The sequence below is a fragment of the Hyaena hyaena genome, unplaced genomic scaffold (genome assembly GCF_003009895.1).
Source record: "Hyaena hyaena isolate Hyena2069 unplaced genomic scaffold, ASM300989v1 scaffold_152, whole genome shotgun sequence".
NCBI classification, from domain to species: domain Eukaryota; kingdom Metazoa; phylum Chordata; class Mammalia; order Carnivora; family Hyaenidae; genus Hyaena; species Hyaena hyaena.
In genome coordinates, this window is record NW_024080784.1 from 1049697 (window position 1) to 1077405 (window position 27709).

Genomic DNA, 27709 nt, shown 5'->3' on the forward strand with positions numbered 1-27709 from the left:
ACTGCTATTTTCCACCTTGTTATAGGAAGCATAATAAAACAGGAGAATGGCATCTAAAAGGCACATTAATCAGTTTCCCCAGTTTAATGCAGAAAGTACTGAAAAATGAAACAGCAGAACCACACATTAAAAGATTTAAAAGCTAAGAAGTACAATCAATGTTTTCTAAATAAAAAGAAACAAAGCTTTTAAATCTTTTTAAAAATTTTTATTTATTTATTGAGAGAGAGATAAAGAGCACCTGAGCGTGGGAGGGGCAGAGAGAGAGAATCTCAAATAGGTTCTTTGCTGTCAGCACAGAGCCTGATGTAGGGCTCGAACTCACAAACTGTGAAATTATGGCCTGAGACTAAGTCAAGAGCCGGACACTTAACCAACTGACTGGGCCACCCAAGCACTCCAAGAAACAGAGCTTTTAAACTGAAAAAGAGAGCCATTGATGAATGATTGTCTGTCTGTAGGGCTTTATATAAAGATCTGTTCCCTCTCCAAGCAATTAAACACAGTAAAATGAGCTAAAGATTTCAGATTTTTAGGCTGGGCACAAATAAGAATTTACTGACAAATAGATTAATTAGTCACATGAACTGTCTTCAAAATAATTGATTTAGATAATATTTACCTAAACACAGGTAACAAGGAAATTTCTGGCTCTGGGATTCTGTCACACTTTTTAAATTTCCTCTTCCTATGCTAGGTCCTGGGGCAGGAGGAGGAGAAATGAAAGAGTGGCCAATGACCTCTTTTAATTTTTTAATTTAATTTAAATTTTTATTATTAAAACAAATTTTAAATCCAATATAGTGAGCATGCAGTGTCATATTAGTTTGGTGTACAATACAGTGATTCAACAATTCCATACATTGCTCAGTGCCCATCAGAAGTGTACCCTCCCTCCCCTTCCCCTACTTTACCCATCCCCCCACCCACTTCCCCTCTGGTAATCTTCAGTTTGTTTCCTATGGGTAAGAGTCTGTTTCTTTGCCTCTCTCTCTCTCTTTTCCTTTGCTCATTTGTTTTGTTTCTTAAATTGTACACATGAGTGATGTCATACAGTATTTGTCTTTCTCTGAATTAGTTCACTTAGCCTCATACTCTATAGATCCATCCATTTTGTTGCAAATGACAAGATTTCAATCTTTTTTATGGCTGAATAATATTCCATTGATATGGGTCAAACTGTAACTTTACATATACACAATGCAATTATATTGCTACCAAGAGTGTACGAGGGTTCCTTTTTCTCCATATCCTCACGTATTTCTTAGGTTTTTGATTTTAGTCATTTTGACAGGTGTGAGGTGATATCTCATTGTAGTTTGGATCTGTATTTCTCTGATGATGAATTATGATGCACATCTTTTCATATGTCTGTTGTCCATCTGGATATCTTCTTTGGAGAAATGTTTATTCATGTCTTCTCATTTTTTAATTGGATTATTTGTTTTTTAAGTGTTAAGTTCTTTATTTATTTTGGATACTTAACCCTTTATCAGATATATCATTTGCAAATATCTTCCCCCATTCAGTAGGCTGCCTTTTAGTTTTGTTGATTATTTGCTGTGTAGAAGTTTTTTATTTTGATGTAATTCCAATAGCTTATTTTTGCTCTTATTTGCCTTGTCTCGGGAGGATTCTACTGTGCTTTTTACAAAACTTGAAATTTTTATTTAAAATGTTGCCTAACTGAAGTAATTTTACAATTTAAGTGTAAAGAATTATAAGACAGAAGCTAAATTATTTCAGTTTGCATAAAAGGTTGTTATTTTACTAGACATATAATGTTTGTACTAAATTATAATCACAAAATGATCTTTATATTATTTATATTTTAGGGTTTGATGATACTTTCCAGACATAAAAAATTAAAGGAACTTTCTCTATCTGAGTGTTATAAAATCACCGATGTTGGAATTCAGGTAAAATAATTAAGGTCTTCTGTTAAAGAATTGTGGTTAAAAATTAAACACAAACTAAATAAAGTTTATAGGTCAGAGTGGGAAAAAAAGTGGATTATGAATAGAACAATTCATATGTGATCCTGATTGAGACAAGATAAACTGAACTTTAGACATGTCTCCATAGCCTAAGGTGACTAAGAGAATTTGTTTTCTCATTTTTCCTTTCTGCTCTCTCTCTTCCCAGTGTTAGACTCATGGGATAAATAAAGACTAACAACTTCCATATAGGATAAGGTTTTAACAAAAGGGGTTATAAAACATTTAGATGCCTGTAATCTACTAAGAGAAAAAGCCAAAATGTTCTTCTAAGGTTAAACAGTGATTTACTCCACTACAGTTCATTTAAAAGTTAAACATATATTTACATAAAACTTTACCCATGAATACGATATAGTCAGGCTTTCAAAAGGTCTTTGACAAGGTGACAGAACAAAGGTTATTAAAATAAAACAGTTAAATATTAACATTTCTAATATTGGGCTATGTTTCTTATATGGTGATCAATTACATTGGACCACTAACCATAAATCATTCAGAAGTACTGAAACCTAGTATAGTGATGACATGGCCTCTTGATATACACCAATTACTAACTAATTTTTAAAATATTCCATGGGATGAGAAAGTGTTGTTCAAAACGAGACAAGGGGAGCCTGGGTGGCTTAGTCAGTTAAGCATCCAACTTTTGGTTTTGGCTCAGGTCATGATTAGTGGTTCATGAGATGGAGCCCTGCATCCAGCTCTGTGCTGACAGTGCAGGGTCTGCTTGAGATTCTGTCTCCCTCTCCCTCTACCCCTCTCCTGCTTGTGCTTTCTCTCTCTCTCAAAAATAAATAAATAAATAAATAAACATTAAAACAAACAAAACAAAATATGAGTATTAGGAAGTATTAGGAAGCCAGAGCTTTTTGCCGTTTCTCTTTGACTCTATGGGTTCCAGGCATTTTTATTTTCAGTCCTTGAATCTGAAAACTACACTATTTTTAGACACTCTTATATTTTAGGTAAAAGCCTTTTTACACATGCTAACTACGTGATCATTCAGATGAGTGAAAAAATGTAATTAAAAAATTGGCATGCATTTTTTCAGTGATCTAGAAGAAAAAATAAAAAGAGGAATACAGGAGCATGGAAAAACAGAATTATTTAATTATTAGTTACCTAAGATCAGCTATTCTATTCAAGTTCACAAAAAAATTTTTTTTCTCTTTCTCATCATCTCATTTTCTCTTTCCTGCTTTTAGTGTGTGTGTGTACGTGGTGGCTGTTAATCAGTTTACCTTTCTAAGGTTCCCAGGTTCATACTTCTGGGCATATGACAATCTTTCTTTTCTGGGCCTCCTCCAGCCCAATTATTAAGTCCCCAAAGAGAGGAGATAAAGAAGGTGAGAAGAGAAAATGACACGTAAACCAATTTCACAACTTCTTATTTGGATTTATAAAAGAGAGGGGAAGGGGGTAAAATAAGGTGATTATATTGAGATAGTTAGAGTATCCACAATTTATCTGGAATTTTCTTTCTTGTTACTTAGTAAGAAAAGGTAACTAGAGGAGAGTCTCTTTTTAGCACAAGATATTGAAACTTTCATTGAACATGATGATTTAATGAAAAAATGAGAGAAACATTTTTACCCTGGTTAGGTTTTGCAAGAGTCATGAACATAATAAGAATAAAAAATTACCTCATTTTAGTGTTTTACTGGAAACCGCAGCACATGCAGATTAAGTGTCTGGAGTCTCAGATGTAGTGACTTAGGATCTGGTTTTAATTACTTCTTCCAGCTTCAGTCTTTTTTCTGAGAACATCAGACATTCAGTGATCATGTTAGACTAAAATTATTTGGTGCTCTTGAAAGGCACACGCGTTTGGGGAAAGATGTTTGATGTGTCATAACTGAGCATTTCTCAGGAAAACTTCTCCTTGAACATTTTATGAATTTAATTAAATAACAAACTGTCAAGTTTGGCAAAAGAATTGGTTTAATTGGGATGTTGCAATATAGATAAAATGGAAGTTCTGTCTTGTTACTTGGATAAAACCAATGGAACAAATGCAATTATTTACTCTGTTGCTTTTATTTTTCTCTAGTTGCTTTTTATACTCCCTTTATCTAGTTCATATTTCTCATTCCATTTTTTTGGAATGAAGTATGTTGTAAATGCATTTTTGTAATAGTCATATATATGAATGTACATATTTTTCTTTATGTAGGTCATTTGCAGCTAGACAAAATTTTTTTTTTATTATTTCAGTGTTTGTCAGTTGAGGTAGCTGGTTAAGAAAAGGCATTGGAGAGGAAAAAATCAAGGTTAGTTATGACTTACCAAAAGGACTTACATGTGCATATTCAGAGAAAAATATGTGTATATATGTGCTTACATGTATATATGTATGTAAATGTATACCTATGTATAGTATATATGTGCAAATTAAATGTGTATAAGTTTTATCATATTTTAGACTGCATGTTTACATGTAAATACATATATATCTGCAAGTCTGGTATATGTGTATAAATTAAATATGTGTACACATTTTAGTGTATGTAGATTACACACATATGTCAACATGCCTATATATTTATTTTACCCAAATTGTGTATAGAGATGCTGTAAGAGTATATATTTCTAGGCTAGGACCTGATAGATGGTGATCAATATTCAAAGCAAATCATAAAAATTAGTCTGTTAAATAATTATCTTTTTGTTTATATTTTAATTTTAAAAATTAAATATCCATGTAAATGAAAAGGATCTTTCCTTACAATAGTGTAGAGACTAGCTCTCTGACATCAAAGGCAATGGATATAATATTGGGAATGTGGGACTAGCTAACCAAAGTCCTAATTTTTATCCTGATTCTGCCTCTTACATAGCTACATAATTCACTTATTCCACAATAATTCATTGCTCCCGTAGTGGCTATAATTATGAGGCAGACAGGAACTAGCATGTAGAACAGGAGTCTATCTTTTCTTGTGATCTTTCTGTAACATTTTCCTGTAAGGGCCAGATAGTTTACATTTTAGGCTTTGTAGATTATACAGTTTGTAGTCACAACTGCTCAACTTTGTTACTGTAGAGTAAAAAACAGCCATAGACAACACATAAATAAGACAGTGACTCTGTTCTAATAAAACTTTATGGACAAACTTGAATTTCATGTAATTTTCACATGGCATGAGATATTCTTCTTTTTATTTTTTTCAACCATTTAAAAATGTAAAAACCATTCTTGGAGTGAAGGCCATATAAAAACAGTGACAGATGAGATTTGGCCTGCAAGTAAAAATTTGGTAGTTTGCCAACATCTGCTCTTGAGTCAGACAGAACTTTACAGTTTTAGTCTGTCAAGATGTGTGAGTTTGGGCAAGTTAGTTTCCTCCTCTGTGTCTTGGATTCTTCACTTGAAAAAACAGGTGTAATAATAAAACAGTCTCCTTGTTGTGAGTATTAAGTGATATAAAACATCTGAATACTTAGCATGGTTCCTGACACAGAGCACATGATGAATATTGCCTATCACTATGATTATTTTTTTAACAAAGAAGAAACTAATATATACTAGCAAACAAAAAACATATTCGCATAATAGTTTGATAATTTGTTTACCTTAGTTAACCACAGTCAGAAAGCAGGTAATCTCAGCAGCCAAACTGCTCCAATGCTAAGGAGATAGTTTAGAATATGCTCTTGGAAGAAATAGTTTATTAATTTTTACTTCTATAAGTGAGTCATGTATGTTTCAGAGGCACTTAAATATAAATGACTAAATAAATTTACATATGTAAAAGCATTAAAAAAATCTAGAACACTACATAAATATAATTGCTATTTTCTTGAAAATAGAATAAGAAAACAATCCAGTTAAAAAGAAACTGAATTGTTTTTCACTGGGATTATGATATTAAACACATTTTTCAACATGCATAAATTTTCTCTTGAGACTTCTTTGACCCATGTATATTTAGAAATGTGTTGTTCAAATTTTAAATATTTCAGGATTTTCTAGCTGTCTGTGTGATTTCTAATTTGCTTATTTTTAAAATTTTTGTTTATTTATTTTGTGTGTGTGTGATTGCTAGTTTAATTCCATTGTAACCTGAGAGCATATCCTGTATGATTTCTAATCTTTTTTTTCTTAAGGCATTATTATACAGGAACGCTATTTGTGTGGTGGTTAGGTGTATTTTGGGGGGACTCATTCTATATTTATATGATTAAGTTTCAGTCTTTAAATGGGCCTGTGCCCCATGACTGTGATCTTTACAAGTGCTTCCAACTCCTCTCCCTGCCTCTGCTACACTGAGGTAAAACAATATTGTTAGAGGGGCTGAAGTTGGGTATTTCCCTGACCCCTTGTTGGACTGGCTCTCATAATACCTGTGTTAGTTAGGTTCTGGAGAAACAGTTTCCCTTGAGGTCAGGCTGTTAATGAGAACAGATGCTCTGGACATATTTTACAATGATTACTTTTCCTCTCCCCTTGTAGGAAGCGTGAGGGCATTTTTTCTCTGATCTTCACCCTGAGAACTTGGTGGGTCTCCTGGATAAAACTCATGAAAGCATGGGGGCTCAGTTAAGGCTAGGCCCCAAAACTTTTCTCTCAAACCAATCTCTCAGTCTCTGGCAGTTAGTCAATAATCCTTTAAATGTTTCAGCTGATACTGGCTCCAGCCACTGGCTTCTGCTCTTAGTAAGCCCTGATTCTCTGTATTCACCTGTCTCTCCAGTTTTCAGAGTGTGGTTTGCTTTGTGATCTCAATTATCTGACAGATCTAAGAAGAGTTGTTGATTTTCAGTTCACTCACCTTTTTTCTTGTTTTGAGGAGAGAAGCGATAAGTTCCAAACTCTCGTGGCAGACTGAAAACTGGAAATCTGGAACATTGCTTCTGGATTCATGGATGTTGGCTGAATCAACAACAACCAAAAAGGATGATGATACATTAGGCTTGAATCAGATCTTTAGAATCTAGGAATGAAGTCAGGAACTGGAGGGCTCAGGAGCCAAGAGCAGAAAGCTATTGGTGAACTGGGGGGGTAGGCAGCCATTGCTGGTGAGCACTGCCCTTGGCTGTCATGAGCTTGCTCTCTTTGAACACCCTGAAGCATGCAGCTTGGTGAGTTGGCTGTGCTCATATAGACAGAGCCTACAGCTATCCCAAAGTTCAGGCACTTGGGTTGTGTCCATTCATAAAGATTCTTAAGCTTCCTTAGTACAACATGAGGGTTTGCAATCACCGAGTTGGCAAAAACTGAAATGATTAAGTTCAGTGCAGATGAATAACTCCATGCCTTCATGTAAGACAATATTCAAATTGTCTCACTCAGATTTATTTTGTGAAAATCTTGCTCAGTGATTGAACTAAGAACATCTCAGCTGGCCTTTCTATGCAGAGGACGCTGAGAAAATCTGTCAGTTTTTTGAAAACAAAAATCATTCTAGATTTTTTTTTTAATGAGAAGGCTAGGCCTAGTCAAATAGCCAGGCTTATAAACAGAAAAATCCAATACCGTGTGGTGATTGTTGGCTAACATTAATTTAGCACCTACTGCATACAAGGCACTGTCATAGGTATTTCCTGTGTATTAATTACCTTATGAAGTAGGTAATACTTTTAATTCCATTTTATAGAAAAGGAAATCAAGGTTCAAAGAGGTTAAGAATCTTGTACCAAGTCATGAAACAAGTAAACACATGAGCTAGGTTATAATGTCTAATTCCAGAGTGATAGTTCTAGCTATTATATTGTAATAATGAAATCTCCAGAAGGATTCAGTTGTGATACTTAATCCAGCATGGGAATGCCAGGGAAAGCTTACCTGTTGGAAGATTGCTTTAAGAAGAAATGTGGAAATTAGGCCTAAGGGCAGAGGGGAGAGAGGACAGCTCTCAAGATTTACAGAAAGAATAAAAGGTAAGAGGATTTTATTATAGTCCAGGGGAGAGAGAGTGACAGGCTTACAAGGACAGTAACAGTGAGGCTAGAGAGAAGGGAATGGATTAGAGAACATTTAAGCAGTAAAATCCATGGAACTGTTGAGTTTCGGTAGGCATGGGAGTGAAGACACAGTTATAGACAACATCCATCAATCTGACTTGGCTCCCTGGGAGATTCGTGGTACCCTCATTTTCAAGCTCTTTCTCATAGCTAAGTCATGTAGCCAGTGCTATGAACTACCAAGTCCTAGTCAGTACTTTGGCATTTATTCTTGCACTTTCTCTTCTTTGTGAGTGATTCTATCTGTGCTTCCTTTAAGCTCTCTTTGCCCTTCTACTCTTATGACAGAGTCCCCCCTTCTACTCTCTCAGTCTATAGGCTTGTGGTGGCTGCAGGCAAGCTAAGGGAGCTCTGTTGGGATATGTTTTTACTCTACTTCCAGATAAATTGAAGGTTGTAGTATTCTCCATCTTCTAGTAAGGATGAAAGTATGGGTACTGTGCAGTTTTGTTTGTTCCCTGTATAGATTTTATAGTTTGGAGAAGAGGGGAAGATTCAGACTTACATAATTATCACTGTTCTTCAAACCCAAACATGGCCTCTTCTTATCTTTTATTATGTATGTACATTAAAAAAGAATCTCCAAGAGAGATGGGTATCTGTGTTTTAAAGCCCTGCAGCCAGAATGCAGTGGGTGGTATTTATAACTACATAAAAAATTAGAGGCATGTGATAGTGGTTCAGTTTTATCTACTCTCTTGTGTCTTTTCTGCCTGATTTGTTGCATATATTCTTCACAAGCTGGTTTACTGACATCTCCCACATGGCACCACTGATGAATGTTAAGAGCTTAGTTGTAGCCTAGGTTAATGTCATATTCTCTGATGAGTGCAAAAATATTTGACAACAATATGGGGTATAAGCAGTGGTAGAGAAGCTAGAACATTCATTTTCCTCATTGTTCTCTTACAACCCTTTCTTTTTTGAGACCCTTCATCTTGACCTAAGTGCTTGGACACTTGAGATAACAAGTTCCTTTCCTCCTTTAACCTTTAGCTTCTTTTATCCACTTTCTTGTTACAAACTTTTGATTTGGCTTTTTATTTGACCTTTACTTTAGTAACTGATTTATCTTGATTTATAAATAGAGACGTAGAGAAGAGGGATCAAGGAATAAAGGACGGGGAATCATGAGCTACTATATAGCTGGGAGAACAGCACACCGAGATCCAGTGCTGTTCATTTGGTTTTCAGCCCGATCTAGGACTGTTCAGCAAGTCAAGAGGTTCTGTGAGGCTGCTCCAGGCAGAGTCCAAGTGGGGACTGAGGGTTCAGGTTCTCAGTCCTGTATTCTGCATTAACCTGTGCTAGAGAACTGAATCCCTTGTAACGGTGGAGCATACGTGGATACTCAAGTCAGAAAGGCCCAGGAGTACCCACCTCCTTCAGCAACATTTCTGAGTCCCCAAGAATGGCCCATTGATAGCCTCTTCTGGACATTTCTCTCTAAAGTGTAAGAAGAACTGGGTTCATGTCTTGACCTAACATCCATGTTGGATTCATTCTTGCCTAGAAGCAAGAAGCAGATTACTCTCCAGAGAATTTTCTGATCTCAAACTCTTTGAATCACTAAACTTTCTAACTAGTTATATAAAATGTTGTTTGTGCAAGATTTTCATCAATCACTCTCATCAGTTGAAAGACTCCACCCTCTTGGTGGTTTAGTGGTTTTAGTGGCCTTTGACATGTACTGACTTGTAACGCCAAAGATGGATTAGATGTGTTGGCTCCACATAGCAACAATTTGTTAAAAAAACAACATTGATTTCTATTTGGTTTCTAAGATTAAATCATTCAAAACTTGTCAAAGTATGAGATTTCAATAACTACACCTCTTCTCCAGGGATACAATTATGTTTATGGGTTGCGAGGGAAGCAACAAACAGAGGATCCTTTTCCAAAATGGCCTTACTCTTTGGCCTTTGATGCAGTGGAAGTTCTGAAATCTTCTGTGTGAGGAGATAGGACATTCAGACATCTGGACCCTATCTCTTGGCCATACTGCTCAGGAAAATTCTTTACCTCATCCAATATTCCAGGTTACTATTAGGAAATAAGTGACTAACTCTCTGTCATGAAGATCCCAGAAAGTCCCAGGTTCAGAATCATTCTACAGGGTTTAGGGAGAGGAAACTAAGGAATTCCTGTGGTGTAATTAAAAAGAAGGTATTTGGTACCTTGTAGAAAAAGCAACTCCCACAAAACCTAGAGCAAGTAAGATCTTTGTTACAGAAATCTGTGTTTCATAGTTATCCATGCCAAGAATTGTCTCCTAGAATCTATAATAGAACAACATAACCAACATACCTAAGACACTTGGAACTAACAGAGAGTCACAAAGTCCTAACAAGATACCTAGACATTATTCTCTCTACCTAAGACTGTGAGCAAAAGAAATAAGCTCAGTTTATCTGTTGTTCCTCAACCTAGTGTGTTTCCAATTGTGTAGGCAATTTAATAGAATTAGAAATTTGCAAGACGTCAAAGGATGTGGGATTTGACAGCTTGTCGTTTTCCCACAGTCTGTAAGTTTCCAAGGGATACTGGAGTCATGGGTACCATGCTTCTTTGGCTGATAAATAGGCAAAACTGAGAATACCCAATACCAATCCTGGCTTCTTGCCCACTCCCACTGGGGAGAACTATTTTTGGACAACTGAAGCAGATAGACTTGCTAAATGAAAGCACATATCTGTTATTTTCATGTTGAGCATCCACAGAGAAGAACTATAAGAGAATATGTCAAAAGGAAGATAATCCTTTGGAGTCCTCTCTCAACATTTAAGCTGCCCTTGGAACATGAGTTTATCCTGTGTAAGATGAAACTTGACAAAAGTTAAATAAGAACTTGTTAGATTGTCTGAAGGTAAACATCTCACTTTCCTATAAGAGTATGAGTTTATGGTCCTTTTGCTTCTTAAATATAAGTGACCAATCTGTTTTTGATCCTTCTTTCATGTAGTGTGCCTGGGCTTTGTTCACTATGCCTTTCCTGACATGAACTGAGTACCTGTGGCATATCTCAGAGGAGTTATGATTTTTCCACATTTGTCTTCTAATTGCCCTCTCTATTAGCTTCCAGTTAAATTTAGCACATGATATTTCCTCATCTGAAGGGCTTCAACATATGGAAGATGGTGAGGATGTGTTCTCAGGGGTCTTAAATGGCAGACAAGATTGTTCTAAGACCTCTCTGGTTCCACCGCTGAGAGGCGAAAACCAGCATCTGTAAAGGGTGCTATGTCTGTCAAGTGCTTTTGGAGTACACATCTTCCAATAAGCCTGTGAGACAGGTTAACGGTTGTATTCATTCTCTTAGAGATGAGAAAACTTGAGGTTAGGTAACGTTCTGAAGGTCACAGACCCAACTTCAGGCCCTTTAAGTTTTCTGCCGAACCAGTAACCTCCCTTGATTACATCACCTCTTAGTCCATTATACCCCCAAATGGGAGATCAAAGCAGCACTGATGGCTCATGAAGTCATTATTTCCTAGAGATCTTTAAATGGAAGAGGTCACAGGAGGACAGTATGACTTTTTCCTTGGAGTAAAGTTCTGAGTTGCCATTTTCTTGGGAAAGAGTGAGAAAGAGAACAAGTGGAGTGGCTGGCTATGTAAACAGAAACCTATCAAATCTTTCAGGCTGATTATTATAGTTGACGTAATTTCTATGCCCTTCTTATCCCATAGAAACTCCTGGAGAAGTGCCAGGTAACTGCGCCACTGGGCACCATTTTATTTTACTTATCTTAGAAAAACAGAAAAAGTGTAGGTTATCCTACAGGCTACAAGAGAAATGCCTGATAGACCTTTGAGTAGTCCAATCCTGGCTTATTTTTATTTTGGAGATAAAGTCTAAAACCTGAAAATGTTTTTTGGAAATTTCTCCCCACAAATTCTAATTCAAAGGTATTTTTTTGTTGTTCTTTTCCAGGTCTTCTTTCCAATATGCATTCTCTTTGAGTGCTTACCCTTTCTGTTCTTTAATTTTTCCACATTCCTCTTTTTATGACTGCTATTTACTGGCTGCTTATTGTATGCCAGCTGCTGTTCAGTTGCTGTATTCATATTAACTCACCTAATCCTCCCTGTAACTCCATGAAGCAGGTGTCATATTAAGGTACCATGTTATTCTCCTGTTGTGGATGAGATCATTGAGGAATTGAGAGGTTGGGTAATTTATCCAGAGACACAAACTTCTTCTCTTTTTTTTCTTTCATAGTTTATTGTCAAGTTGGTTTCTATATATGAGCACCCAGTGCTCATCCCAACAAGTGCCCTCCTCCATGCCCATCACCCCCCTTCCCCTCTCCCTCACTCCCATTAGCCCTCAGTTTGTTCTCAGTATTCAGGAGTCTCTCATGGTTTGCCTCCTTCCTTCTATCCAACTATTTTTTCCCCTTCTCTTCCCCCATGGTCCTCTGTTAAATTTCTCCTGATCCACCTATATGTGCAAACATATGCTATCTGTCTTCCTCTGACTGACTTATTTCACTTAGCATAATACCCTCCAGTTCCATCCATGTTGCTGCAAATAGCAATTGCCAAGTAGTTTCCATTGTGTATATAAACCACATTTTTATCCATTCATCAGTTGATGGACATTTAGTCTGTTTCCATGGGTTGGCTATTGTTGAATGTGCTGCTATGAATATTGGGGTACATGTGCCCCTATGCATGAGCACTCCTGTATCCCTTGGGTAAATTCCTAGCAGTGCTATTGCTGGGTCATAGGGGAGTTCTATTGTTAATTTTTTGAGGAGACTCCACACTGTTTTCCAGAGGGGCTGCACCATTTACATTCCCACCAAGAGTGCAGGAGGGTGCCCATTTCTCCACATCCTCGCCAGCATCTATAGTCTCCTGATTTGTTCATTTTAGCCACTCTGATCAGCGTGAGGTGGTATCTCAGTGTGATTTTGATTTGTATTTCCCTGATGCTGAGTGATGGTGAGCATCTTTTCATGCAGAGACACAAACTTCTAAGTGGCAGGATATGAACTCAGGCTGGTGGACCCCAGACTCTGTGCTCTTAACCACCTTTGCAACTGCAATTATTAAAAAGGGTGTGAGGAAAGACTGGACTTAGTGTCCTAAGAGCAATCTATGGGAGCTCATTTCCTCACTCCTGTGCTAAGCAGCATTTTCCATTCCCTTTGACACAATCTCATCTTGAACCTATTTTGCATTCTAGATGTTGAGGCCACAAGAGTAAATTAGACATGGATTCTGCTCTCAAGGAGCTGCAGTCAATGCAGAAGATAAGACAATTATGTAAATAGCTATAAGACAAGTAGAAAGTGAGAAAGATAATAAAGTTAAAAGCTATAGGTATTTGGAAGAGACATTTCTTCCAGAGGAAGGAACCGGGAAAAAGTTTGTGGAGTTAGCCACATTTGAACTGGATGAAACTAAAGCTTATCTCCCAAATCACCATATAATAAAGTAACAAATTGCATCATGAAAGTATCTTCAGAAATGCTTGTTTTGGGTTTTGGCCTTTGCCCTTTAAGAATCCCCTCCATATTTACTAAGCATACTAAGAAGTATGCTTAGCCTTCGCTAAGCCTTGCTCAGCTTGATTTCCCTAGCAGGGAGGGTGGGAGGGCAGGAGAGGCATCTCACTAGCATTGGACTCTGTAGAATTTAGTTTTGGTGGCAACGCCCAGATTTCCCAGCTCAGTGTGTCCTGGCCACATCTACACCCACCCGTTCTAATGCCAAGTGAGAGCAAGGCTATGTTTGATGGGATATAGGAGGCCCTACAAACTGAAGTTTTGAATTCATTTTATAACTTAAAATTGTAGACATTGTACTTTAGCTTTTGAAGCAGTCAAAGACAGTCTTCATTACAGAAAACGATTCTTGACATTACAAGATTTTCCCTAGATTGTCAATTGGGGAAAAAAAAACCCCACAAAACTTAGTAGTAGAGTTAATCAGAACCTAATGAAGCAAATAGTCCAAAGATGGCTATGCACCACGAGGGGGAGCTCTTTTGAGATTGAGAGCTGCCACCTGTTGAGGTGACTTAAATCGGGATTTTGGCAGAAACACATTATTGTGACAATCAATAAATGTTAGTGGAACTCAGTCTCCTCTACATACCCAGTTTAGGAATGTAGTCAGTAAGCCTTCCCACACTATGACTCAGCTCTGAAAATGGACAGAAGAAATGATTTAGTTCACTAAGACATTTGGAAGTTTTCTTCAAGATTGTTAACCCATAGCAAAACTGGTTGATGTATGGGGTGGAAGCTAAACTTGATAATTTTTGTATTTTCTTCCCATTTTCAGTATAAAAGGTTTCATCTTAGAAGAAGCTTAGCCTGACATTTTCCAAGAAAAGAAAATCAACAGCATTGATATATGTATGAATCTGTATTACTGGAGCCAGAAAAGCATAAAATAATCTTATTGGTAGGGGAGAAACGGAATTGCATGAGTGATTATGTTGAAACATTCCTGCAGACTTAAGTTGCTTATGACTTACACGTCTCTTAAGGAAAATGTGAATTACAAAGAGAGGAGAGAGTCTGCCTGACTTCTCGGATCTGCACTGACTTATGCCAAGCATAAAGCCTGAGACCTGTCTTTATGCCTCAGATTTTCCATGGATGAAAACGCTTCCATGAATGTATCAGAGACATTCTAATACATTTATAAGCTATTCTTTACTTTTAAAACCTCTGAGAAAGTTCAACTTCAAAGACTATTAGAGGTTTTTTTAAAGGCTTAAAGCAGAACTGATTCATGCAGTCCAAGACATTGACAGATGTTATCGAAAGGGTTTTCAGACACTAAGTGCCTTGAATCTCCCTTTAAAGTTTGTTTCATCTTTTAATAAATCATTCTTAGTTTAAATATTCCTTCCTTCCTTCCTCAAATTTTCTATGGTTCCTTGACTTCTGTCCATTTTCTAAGTAGAGAACAATGTTATCCTACTCCTTATGACAAAAGAATTCCTGTATCATTAAAAGAGAATTCTTTATATTCTTGAAGATGCTTATAAAGGATAGCTCAACCAACTAGTATTTATTGAGAACCTATGGCATCCTAAATATGATACTTGTGAAGGGGATATAAAAGCTGGCAGAATTCCACAGAATACCTCTGAGAGATTTACTGCATTCTCATTGAAAAAGCTGTTGAATTTCTAAGCTGAGATTCAAGACCAATCATTCCAATCCTTCAAAGTCTGATTCCCCTCACACCACAACTAAGTGTGCTCTCTATGCTTGATTATCTCCAATGACAGGGACCTCACTATCTCGTGACAAGCTGCCCCTTCCAATTTTTGACATTACTTAGTTGCTAGAGAAGACAGATCTTCATACAATACAGGAGTAAACCAAGTACTGAATTAATTGAAGAAGACAAGTTCTACATGAGGTGAGAGGAAAGAGGAATCATTGTTGGTATTCTGGTCAGGAAAAGATCAGGATTGAGGATTAAATCACTAATATCTTTTAGTACTATTTTTTTTTTATCTCCTATGCTAAACTGCCTCTCATGGAAAATTTGCCTCTTTTATTAACTTGCTAAAGAAAATAGTGGGCTGACTAGTTCTTTCCAGTCTTCCTTAGGGCTAAAATGATGGGAAAGTGGCATAGTCAAGTGGGAGGGAAGGCCACCAGTGGTCTTACCACTGGAGTCATCCTGATAGCATCAACTGATCCAACAGCCCAGGTCCTTCCCTCAGCTCTGAAAGGAAAGTGACATGTAGTCCAATGGACATCCATTTTTACATATAAATAAGCAATGCCTTACTAGTAAGGCACTAGTTACTAAAATTTAATACTAATGGTAGACTATCATTTACTGAGGTCTCTAATTAAGTACTCCAAAAATTTGAGCTGTTTTCCAATAAACCTCTCTAGTGACTGAGCACATGTTGATAATTTCTATTTTTTATAATTTGGGGGAGGGACTTTTGTTAAGTACAATATTAGTATATCTGGAATTGGCCATAGTTTCTAATTCCTATTCTTCTTAGAATATTTTTACAACTGCAATTAGGTTTATTTTTGTGGATCATTTTGTTTTCGTATAACTGCTTGGTTATAAACTTTTTCTTCATGGATTCTTCTTATCACTCAGTTCTTATGGTTTAACTGAAAAATGGGAATGAAAATTAATAACTACAAAGGCAAAAGGAAGAATTTCCAATGATTTCCCCAGGCCTTTGCTAGCCCTAGAAATTTCAGGCGAAGATTTTGATACTTCAGAACAATACTGGAGAGTAGATATTATTTTCCCTGATTTAAAAAAGAAGAGACTAAGGCTCAGAAAGATGGAGTTGCTAAGGTTTCAGAGCTAATAAGTGGTGGAAATGAAATTAAAACTCAGGTCTGCCTGATTCCAAAGACCATGATCTTCCCATTACATTACACTGTCAACCCCACAGGGTCTCTCATCTAATTCTCCCTCCAGATTCTTTTTCCTTCCACTCATTTGGCTGAGTATAACTCTAATAATTACTAACCATATGTGTAAAATCTCAGTACTAACGTCAGGAAAACTAAAGTCTGTTAACAGGAATTTGTATACTACTAAGCTGTTAAGCTGGTGTGTGAATATCTTTTTTTTTTAATGGATGTAATAGCTTTTTCTTCGTCTCCTTTTTTTTTTTTTTCCAACAAGATGTAACACATCTATACTTCAAGGACTGACATGCATACTAAGTAAGCTGCTGTGGGTAAGATGGCTCTAGATGAATAAAGACTAAGAGAAAAAAAGAAAAAAATCTTTGACTTTGGAATTTCTTGCAGGCATTCTGCAAAGGCTCACTGATCTTAGAACACCTGGATGTCTCTTACTGCCCCCAGCTATCAAATGAGATTATAAAAGCACTGGCCATTTATTGTGTCCGCCTCACATCTCTCAGCATTGCTGGCTGTCCAAAGGTATGTCCAGGAGTCAGAGCTCAGTTCTGTGCAGCTGAAACACAGACAAGAAACCTAGGCAGGGTAGCAGTCAGAGGTCAGAGTTTGTTTCTCTTAATTTGTCTCTTAATTTGCTATGTCCGAGGTAGTCATTACATTTTTTCCACTTTCCTCAAAGGGGAAATGGCTTTATGATTTCATTTGTGTCAAACTAGAATTTTTAAAAAGTTAAAAACAATTCCCATTCAAATATAAAAACATGTCAAGATTTTTGGAATTCACTAATGAGAGGACCAGCAAAATGGTAAAACCAGGATTTGATCAAACAGAATTATTTATAAGAACTGAAGAAAAAGAATGTTGCAATATGATTTTTAGATTAGATACAAAATTGGTTAATGTCTTATAAGGTAATAAGTCCATAATCTTGGAGTTATAGTTTCTATCAGAAAGAAAGAATTTACATCTTCCCTGGACAAAAACATAACATTATAACATGTAACTTCATTGACTTTGAGCCCTAATCAGTAGTAATTAAGATGTCAAACAAAGACATAATTCCTTATAGAATTCTTCTAGTGGGACTGTTAAAAAATGTTCCAGTATGACACTAAAAATACATGTAATCATCTTCATTCTTATTTCAGTTTTGATAATTTTTTGACATATGTTTGTAAAAGAAATATACACTTATTGTAAAAATCTCTGGACTACATATAAAAACAAAAAGGAGAAAGTAAAAATCTGTTGTCATACCACCATGCAGACATAACCAGTCTTCCATTTTGTACTTAATCTTCTAGAGTTTTTTCTATGTACACAGAGATTAGAAATAGTTATAGAAGGTTTTGGGGTTTTTTGTTGTTGCTGAAGAATAGAATCATATTTTCCAAAGTACATTGTAGCCTACTTTCTTTTTTCTTAATATACTATGGACATATTTCCATGTCAAGAAACAGAGATCTTTGATTCTGGATTAATATGGTAGATTGAGTATACACATATAATTTTGTTCCCTCTTACAACCTTACAGAACTACAGAAGAACTGTTGATAGGGAAAACAGGAGAAGAGACAAGAGCAAGAAAATTTTGGGAGCTTGAAAATAGATTGGCTAATAGACTTTAGCAGAACAGAGGCAGTTTTGAATCCTAAGCCAGCAACAGAGAAAGCTGCAGGAAAAAACTGATTTACACCATGATCTTCAAACTTGGTGACAGTGTTTACCTTTAGAACTGGGTGAAGAGGGTCATTAAAATAAGGAAGACTGGGTTAAGCGTTCTTGAGAAGTAGACAGGTCCTAGATCTCTTCCTCTACCTTACACCTCTGGGCAACTGCCCTTTTCTACCTTCACCAAAAGACTGGATACTTATTTCCTAAATTTCCCAGATTTCTCAACCCTGGCGTTACTGATATTTTGGATGAGGTAACTCTTTTGTGGTGGGGAGCTATTCTGTACACAACACTGTAGAATGTTTAACGGCCTTTTTGTTCTCTACCCACAATATGCCAGTAGCACCTGGTCCCACACACCCCCTTATGTGACAATAAAAAATGTCTCCAAATATGCCAAATGTCCTCTGGGGGGCAAAACTGCTCTACTATTTGTTTTACAGATAGTAGAACAGTGGGTTGCGGGCTGGGACATACCATGCAAATTCAGAGTTTGACTGCAACAGTGAAAACAGGAATTCAGTGATTGAATGCCAAATGCAGAGACATTCAAGAACTCTTCCAACACAGCATCCAGAACGTGGCTGCCAGATCTTTCCCTCCAGGCAGGAGATTGAAAGCCTGTTTTCTGGAGACTATGACTAGCACAGGATGAAAAAGAGAAAAATATTGACATTTAGAGGTTTACCAACTAATAATCCATCTAAACACTGAAGCTTTAGGTAGAGAAGGCCCACATCATGATCTCAACCCTTTCAATCAGTGTGTAGCCCTTTTGCTATTAATAAATGGCAGACAGCCAAGGATTACCAGACATAATAGAAAAGCCTCTAATGTGAAAGATAAAGACCAAAACAAATTAATAGAAAAAACTTGGGGGAAGCAAAATATGCAGAGAGAAGAAAACTAAAAAGTCTTTTTTAAAAATCCTCAGAAATTATATGACCATTAACAACCTGTTGTCTTCTGTTGTGCGCACAGATGGGCTTGTTTTTATTTTTTTTTAATTTTTTTTTTATTTATTTCTAGGAGAGAGAAAGAGAGAGACAGCGTGAGCAGGGGAGGGTCAGAGAGAGAGGGAGTCACAGACTGAAACAGGCTCCAGGCTCTGAGCTGGCAGTCAGCACAGAGCCCGACGCGGGGCTTGAACCCACGAGGCTTGAACCCACGAACCGCGAGATCATGACCTAAGCGAAAGTCGGACGCTTAACCGACTAAGCCACCCAGGCGCCCCCAGATGGTCTTGTTTTTAATAAAGCATCACCTGATATGTTAAGATGTCCTGCATTCTACCTCATCTAAAAATTCAGCTTCTATGTGGTTAGTGGATTAGCAGAAGGATGGTATAAATTCCTAATTCCTTTGTAGTTAACTGTGCTGTAGTAAAGAGGAGGAGGCAGTGGGGGGAAAGATGTGAGAAATCATGACAAATTTAATCTAGAAAGTTCACAACAAAATTCTTGTTTAATAATGTACTTGTTTAGAACCTGAGAAACCAAATGCCTTGTTGGTCAGCATCATCTGGTTCTAGAAGTGGGTCAAGGAACTAAGCATACTTAGCCGCACTGACCACGGATCCTCTGCAGAGTTCTTGTTTTCATTGCACACAGACGCGTGGACACATGGGTGACACATGGCTCACTGGGAACTGCCCTGGCCATAAAGCAGATGCAGATGGGGGCTGGGCTTTTTATTGGCTCTATTAACTAGGGGGAAGAGTAGAAGAACGGGAGAAATAAAGACTCTGGTGAGAACAGTAGTTGGGTAGAAGAGTTTTTGTTTGTTTGATTTTTGGGGTTTTTTGTTGTTGTTTTTTTTTGTATTTTTTTGTTTGTTTTTTTGCTTTTTGGTAAGGAGATGCTGAGGGAATTCCTTCTATAAACTGTGCAGTGGATACTGTCCTGCAGCCTAGAAACTAGGAGGATTTACACAAATAAGATTATAAAACAAATCACTCTATATCAAAGATCTAGGGTGACAAAAAGGAAGGGGAGTAAATTATTCCAGAACCTCAATGTAAGAGAGAAGGGTTTAGCTTTATTATCTCTGTGGGTCAAAATAAGTATCCTCATTCAGAAGATGTGGGACCATAAATTGGGTCAATCAGAATACTCCTCATTGAGAAATCATAAGGCGATGGTCTAGTCCAATATATTCCACCTACATTGTTTTTTTTTTAATTAATTTTTAAATTCCAGAATAGTTGACATACAGTGTTATATTTCCACCTACATTGCTTTTGATGAGCTGTAAAACACGTTAGTACCTGGCTCATCATCCTAGGCTAGGCTTCTCAAAAGCCCATGGGTTAATCTTGCATGGTCACCTTATCCATCTCCTGAAAGGCCAGCTCTTCCTTGCAATCAGTGAACCTCCAAGGTCAGTAAGTAGTACTGTGACCCCACTCTTCCCAGCACTAAAATGGGAATAACAGAATCTCCACTCAGTAGGACTGAGATCAGGACTGGGAGCTGAGAATTTAGCCAATCACCTCCACCTCTAGTTCCCAGCCTCGTAAGTCCCAACAACATCTATTCAGTCATTAAACATCTTGAGCTTCTGATTTACAGTAAATGTCAGGCTCCTTTTTCACTCCTTCAGAGCCAGTAAAATGTAGCGCTCTGGGCTCTACCTGTCCTGGACTTTTCTATCACTTCATTGTCTTGCCTACAATTCTGAGGGCTTCCCCCCCACCAACCTCCAATGACATCAGATCCTCAGAGACCAAGATAGTATGGCAAGAATGTATGGAAGCATTTTTGTGAGAATCAGGCACAATGTTAAATCTCAGTCCTGGGTATGTTGTGAAAACAGGGTGTGCTTAGACAATGACAACATCTATTTTTCCAAACTTGGAAAGTGTACATTTCAAACTGAAGAGGCTTCTACATACTTTCCTCAACTTTATATTAAGAATAAGAGCCAAGCTTCATGGCATGTTTTTATAATGTTCAAAGATTTAAAATGAGAAATTAAATCCAGTTGGGAAAAAATTCCTTTGAGGAAAGTAATCTCACTGATTTTACAGCAAGCCTCAGTATAGCTGTGAATTCAAAGCTAGACCCTGAGTAAGTAAAATAATCTAAGAAGTAGAGTTGAATTATCTCTGTAGCACATCTGGGCAAATTCTCAAGATATTGGAACCCTCAGGAGAATTTCTCAGAGTAAGATTCATGTAGTGTCTGTGGCTTCTGCTCTTTCTTCCCCGGCCTACAAACTTGTCTCACCTACTTGTCCCCTTCCAGAACCATTTTACTCTATCTACACACAAACCATCAGAGATGTCCAGATCCCTTCTCATGGCAATTTGACCTTGTATGTGGGTTAACTTCAGGGAATATATATATTTTATAGTTTTGTAACATGTTATGTTGTTAAACTTATTTTTCTAAATTGATGATGCCTTATTGGTGTGACGGGTATTACTAAGGAAACTTTAATGAAGTTACTCATTCAAAATAGAGAGCTCTAAAATGAAAATAACAGCAAGATCACAAAGTAAAACATAATTTTACTGTTCTGGAAATAGTTAAATCACTAACGTGCATTATAGGCCCATCATGTGACATGCTGGGAAGAATTTCGATTCTGTTTGTTATGGACTGAATCCCCACCCCCCCCCCCCACATTCATATGTTGAAACCCTAGTTTTCAATGTGACAGTATTAAGAGGCAAGGCTTTGGGGAGCTAATTAGGCTTAGACTGAGGTCATGAGTGTGGAGCCACCATGATGCAATTACTGTGCTTATAAGAATGGGAAGAACTAGAACTGTCTCTCCCTCCTGTGAAGATACAGCAAGAAAGTAACCATATGCAAACCAGTAAGAAGATCCTCACCAGACACTCAGTCTGTGGGCCAACTCATCTTAGACTGCTCAGACTCCGTAACTGTGAGAAACAAATGTCTGTTGTTTAAATTACCCAGGCTGTGGTATTTTGTTACAGCAGCCCACTGTTCTTCCCTGGGATGGAGTTCATCAGAATAATCAGTGCTTAACTTTGGCTGTGTGTTCAGATTACTGACTCAGCGATGGAGATGTTATCAGCAAAATGCCATTACTTGCATATTTTGGATATTTCTGGTTGTGTCCTGCTTACTGACCAAAGCCTTGAGGACCTGCAGATAGGCTGCAAACAACTCCGGATCCTTAAGATGCAATACTGCAGACTTATTTCCATGTAAGTGTGAACCTGAACATGAAAAGCTTTGAGAATTACTTTCTGAGAAAACAGAATACATGACTATGGCATTTGTCATACATGATGGCTCTCAGAGTTACAAAGTTTCATTTGAACCATTCAAAATGAGAATTCTTGACCAATCCTGAAGTGTCAGGCTCTTTTCTGCAGGCTAATACTGCAGGCTAATTCTGAATACTAAGAATTAATGTTATCAGTTACCTAATATATATTTCACAGAGGAACTTTCTTAGTTAAATAGCACTGGAATGAGCTGAACCATGAGATCTGGTCACTTGAAGCCTGAGGAAGAAAACGGTTCCTGATCCAAGGCTTTATATGTTAAATTTAAATTGAAAAAAAAAAAAAAAAAGAGCACACAAAACTTATTACTTGTAAAAGACACCCCCCCACTGGGTGGGGACAGCAGCTAAATGAAGCTGGGTCAGAAACAAAGAAGCAGGTCTTTGAAAAGTTTTGAAGAGGAGTGGAGACCCAACCCTCCCTAATAGGTCTGGAGATGACTGATATGGGTGTGATTAACTTCACTGAAAAAAGATAGAATGAAATAAGGTCCTAGGAGTCCCTGCCAGCCTGGTCATATCATTAAACAGTGAACTTTGAGTAAGATGGCAATGAATGAATAGCATGTTACACAAAGGAGTTTGGCTTCTAATCTTTTGATTGTATTTTGATAATCACTATTTTGGGGAGATAATAACACTGAACTTCTAATAAGTTGGATTTTATTTTAAGAATGAACGGAGACTTTCTGGCACAGGTCTCTCTGAACCTAATTATGGTATGGATGTTAAAGTGTGATAAATAATGGTGTTTGGTTAAGGAGACCCAAGATATATAGTAATATCCTAATCTTGCCTCTGACTGCTCACTCTCCTCTTGCAAGGCGACTAGGTAAAAAAAATATGTGAAGCAAACAAAACAAGGCAAAGTAAGATTTTACTAGTAGCGAGGCTTGACCACGAAAACTCAGTGTGAAACTCTAGTTAACTAGTTGGATCTCTGAAAAATTCCTTTACCTAAGCTAGGACACCAAAGGCACCTTTTGTCTCCTACCACCAAGTCTGGCTGTCCCTACCAGCAATAAGCAGAGAGATGGTCCTAATGCTTAGAAGGGAACTAGCTTGTCTCCATCTCAGTGTCTAAAAAGGCCAAACTACCTCGGTCTCCCTCAGAGCCCCGCCCCTGCCGAGCTTCAGCAGGAAAGAGGCCTAGAATCTTCTGATACTATCTTTGTCTAGCAATAAAGAAAGGCGGTCCCCCCAGCAGAGTGGCTTGGAGAGTCCCAGCATTTGGACTAGTAAGGCTCCAAGAGTACTTGTCTTGACTCCCAACTTCTAGGACAGGGATCCGGTTTTTAGCCAAGGAACTCCCAGGGTCCCTGGGAGCCTGACCTTCCCTTTGTCTTTTTGTACGTGGCTATGGTTTTGTGCTTGTCACAAATTGCAGTTCCTCTGCTATTCCCGAATAAGCTGACTTTTTATCTTAAGTAAAATTGCTCTTTGCTCTGCTTACAGGTAACGGCTTAAAGTACCACTGGGTACTTCCCCCATAGCTAGTGCTCAATATGCAGCTCATTTTCATCTTATCCCATCACACTGAATTTAATGACTACTTTTCCCTATGGATTCCCTACTTTTCTTGTCTATACTGAGAATTTAGTATCCCGAGCTTTCTTGTTATTTTCTCAAACTCCCATTATTTGCCCTAATTATCGTCTAACTTACCCTGGCTTGCAGCTGACTGAGGAACTGTATGACCCAATATTTATATGTTACCAAATTTAGCATTAAGAGTCCTTATCCTCTCACCAGTTACCTAGAACTCTCAGACATTATTGCTCTTCTGAGGTCAAAGGTTACATATACTTTGGTCAATTACTTACGAGTTGTTTATTCCCGAAACTCGTCCTTTTCCTAAAGGTCAAGACTATTGTTGCTGATAGTAGTCTTAACATCAGTGGCATTGAATCATTACCAACAACTGTGAACTACAGTATGTGTGTCCAGAACAATGCTGTTTGGGAGGCACAGGGCAAGTGGGTATTGGAAATAGCAACCTATGAATGCCTCAAACAAAGCTGCAGAAGATTAGAGACCTAAAGCGTTCTCTGTTGGTATAACTGCTGAAAATGTCTTCTTTTGGCTGTCGCTTAAGATACAAAGAAATGGAGTAAAACCCTTAAACAATTTACTGCCTTATTAAACAAAAGGAAATTAATAAAGTTCAAGATTATACACAATGCCATGAATTTATGTATTGGAAAGAAATTAATTCTATAATCAAATTTCTATATTTTAATATATTTTATTGTCAAATTGGCTTACATAAAACACCCAGTGCTCATCCCAACAAGTGCCCTCCTCAATGCCCATCACCCATTTTCCCGTTTATGATCAACTTTTAATAGAAGTTCAGGGGAAGAAGAGATTGGGTTTGGGTCTTTATAAGAGGTTGGATTGGTTTGAAGATTTGAAAGATGGATCAAGTTTAAATAGGCAGAGATAGGGTGAAGGGTAAGTAACAATGAAGCTTTGTCGCCAAGAGTAGTGCTTTACATTTGAAACTGATGGTGCCAATATTTTGTGCTTCAGATTCCCTCAACATTTGGGATTATGCTGCAGTAAGTACTCAAGGGAAAATAATCTCACAGAAAACACCTTCACAGACATGTCAATCTCAACTCCACAGAATTGGAAAGGGAGAATAATCTTCAGAAGAAAGTGGGGACAGCTAAAGATAGAACACTATTATTACTGCATAATGAAGTCCTACTTATATAAAGATTATATAAGAAGTTTCAAATGTAGGACCACATTTTTAAAAAATGAAAAGATCAACAGAATGCAAAGCTTCATCTTTGACCAGAAAGTTATCGTTTTCAAATTTGAGAATAAATCTTTTTCTAAACAGAAGGCATTTGTTTGCCAAGTTTTAGTTTATAGGATTGGTCGCTCAGAGCAGAAATTAGCATAACTTGCTTATACTCACATTGTTCTAAAGTTGTGTGGTTGGCTTTGTTTTAGTTTATTTTTATTTTTTTATTTTTGTTTTATGTGAGTACAAATATATAAACCAAAAAGTAATGTGGCAAGAGATGGAATTAACAATGGTTTGGTTGTCTCCCTGTTGAGTTTGGCTATATAATTATTTTAAGACATCTAAAATTTGGTTCAAATGAAACAGCATTTTAAACAACTGATGTATCTCAGCCCTTTTACCAATTTCATTGTTCTGCCTGACCTCCTATAGCCATTGAGCACAGATTTAACTCAAAGCATATGGTAATACCAGCTTCTTTATCAATGACTGTTTCCAGATTTTTGCAGGTAATAACTTAATGTAATATATAGCAATAGTAGGCAAAGTATCCCTTTCATGGGCAACTATCATTACTCATTTCTGATCCTGTAGAAGTTGCCAATTACTCTTGTTTTTTTCTAAGTACTGGTCTCAAGATTCAAACCACCTTCCTAGAAAAATAGCATTGTTCTACCTTTGAAAAGCCATTGTATTCAAGTTAGATACACGTTTGCCCCCTGATACTATAATATTATGATTTATGAGAAACATATTTTGGTTATTTAGATACGAATATATATTTGGTCTTCCTTCACAGTTCCTGACTCCCAGCTCCCAAAGCCCTTGGAATTTCCTGGGCAATAAGGGCAATGGGAACATCTTTTGTCATGATATTTGGTCTCATCCTCAGTTCCTGAAATTAGTTCAGAGACATAAAGATGAAAATAGGTGTCATGTTATTGATAACAAACTCCTTTCCAACACAACTCAGTGTGTGTTAATGAGGTGACTTTTGGAAAGCATCTTAGGGTAGAAGATGATTGCTAGGGGAACCAACAATGAACACAGAGGTGGAAATTTCAGACCCTTCCCCTGATTTCTTGGGAAGGTGGAGGATGGAGATTAAATCAGCCATCAATGGCCAGTGATTCCATCAAGCATGCCTACATAATAAAGTCTCCATAAAATCTTAAAAGGGTTTGGAGAGTTTCTGGGTCAGTGAATGTGTGTAGATTTGGGGAGTGTGCAATTGGAGAGCGCGTGGAAGTTTCTCACCCCTTCTCCACACCATGTCTTATATATCTCTTCCATCTAGGTATTCTGGAGTTATAACCTTTTATAATAAACCAGTGATCCAGTAACCAAAATGTTTCTCTGAGTTCTGTGGGCTACTTTAGCAAATTAATCCAATCCAAGAAAGGGGTGCATTGGAACTTCCTATCTATAGCTGGTCAGTCAGAAGCCCAGATGACAACCTGGACTTACAAATGGGATCTAAAGTGGAGGGCAGTCTAGTGAGACTGAGCCTGTAACCTGTGGAACCTGATGCTGCCTCTGGGTAGACAGTGTCAGAATTGGGTTGAATTACAGGACACCCAGCCGCTATCTAAGATTGGTTTGGTGGTGGAAACCCCCACTCACCCACTTTAAAACTGGGGTTCAGAACAACCTTTAGATGCCTTCTTCGCTTTCTTCCTTACTTCTTCCTAAGAGAGGCAGTAATGGTGTTTGTAATCATTTTGGTCACTGATACCTTTTGAGAGTTTGAGGAGTCACAAACCCTCTATTCAGGAAAATGTATATTAGACACAAAACTGCATGAATTTTCAGGGAATTTTCATGGATCTCTCTGAAGTTCATCCACATATCCAACAGAGATCTGGGGACTCTGGGTTATGAGCTCCTCCATGTGCACCTTCACAGGTTGGCTGGTTAGGGTACTCCCTCATCAAAGAAACTGGAAATAAGAGGCAGAGGACTCACTGGAGAACACTAGAGAGTGCCCACAGTGTTCCTACTCCATGACCATGCAGTTTTCTTACCCACTCACTGTTGTCTGTTAATCTCTGAATTTGCTGATCCAGAGAGCTCTGAGCTACTTAAGCTTTGGGATCCTGAATATTCACATAATTACCCATACCCTCCCTATCAGAGAGAGCTGTGAAATTCATTCAACTTGTGACAGTTCTTTTAACTCCAAATTTGCTCTAGTTGGAAAATTCTGCACTAGTAATTACTTCTGCAACTGACTAATGCTAATCACTGTTATTGCAGGGAGGCAGCGAAGACGATGTCATCTAAAGTTCAGCAGCAGGAATATAACCCCAATGACCCTCCGCTTTGGTTTGGCTATGATTATGAAGGCAACCCCCTTACAGAACAACATGAGATAACACCACTTAAAAATGTAGAATGGACAGTGACAGAGTCAGCATACAGTAGTGAAGAGGAAGTAGAACTTGAGCCTCAAGCAAGAACAAAAAAATCTAGAACTTGGTAACTTCACTTAATGCAAGTACTTTTACTAGCTGGATCTCGACAGTGTCAACAACTGGCAAATCATTTCCTGATTCTTATTCCAACTACAAATATTTCTAAATACATTATTAGTTCTTCTAATTAGTTGAATCATGATTTTTTTAAAAAGCCAAATGGGGTGTTGCTACACTGTAAGTTTTCCACTTA

The 27709-nt window shown here is 37.5% G+C and overlaps 1 protein-coding gene across 1 annotated transcript in view; it reads left to right on the plus strand.

The window, feature by feature from the left end:
• The window catches only part of FBXL13 (F-box and leucine rich repeat protein 13), a 196979-nt gene extending 169336 nt beyond the window's left edge, over nt 1-27643 (plus strand). Inside the window, exons 18-21 of the mRNA XM_039239125.1 lie at nt 1836-1919; nt 16735-16869; nt 22038-22201; nt 27299-27643. Coding sequence (XP_039095056.1) covers nt 1836-1919; nt 16735-16869; nt 22038-22201; nt 27299-27524 — 609 coding nt within the window. The 3' untranslated portion in view covers nt 27525-27643. The remainder of the gene's footprint in view (nt 1-1835; nt 1920-16734; nt 16870-22037; nt 22202-27298) is intronic.
• The last annotated feature ends 66 nt before the right edge of the window (nt 27644-27709 follow it).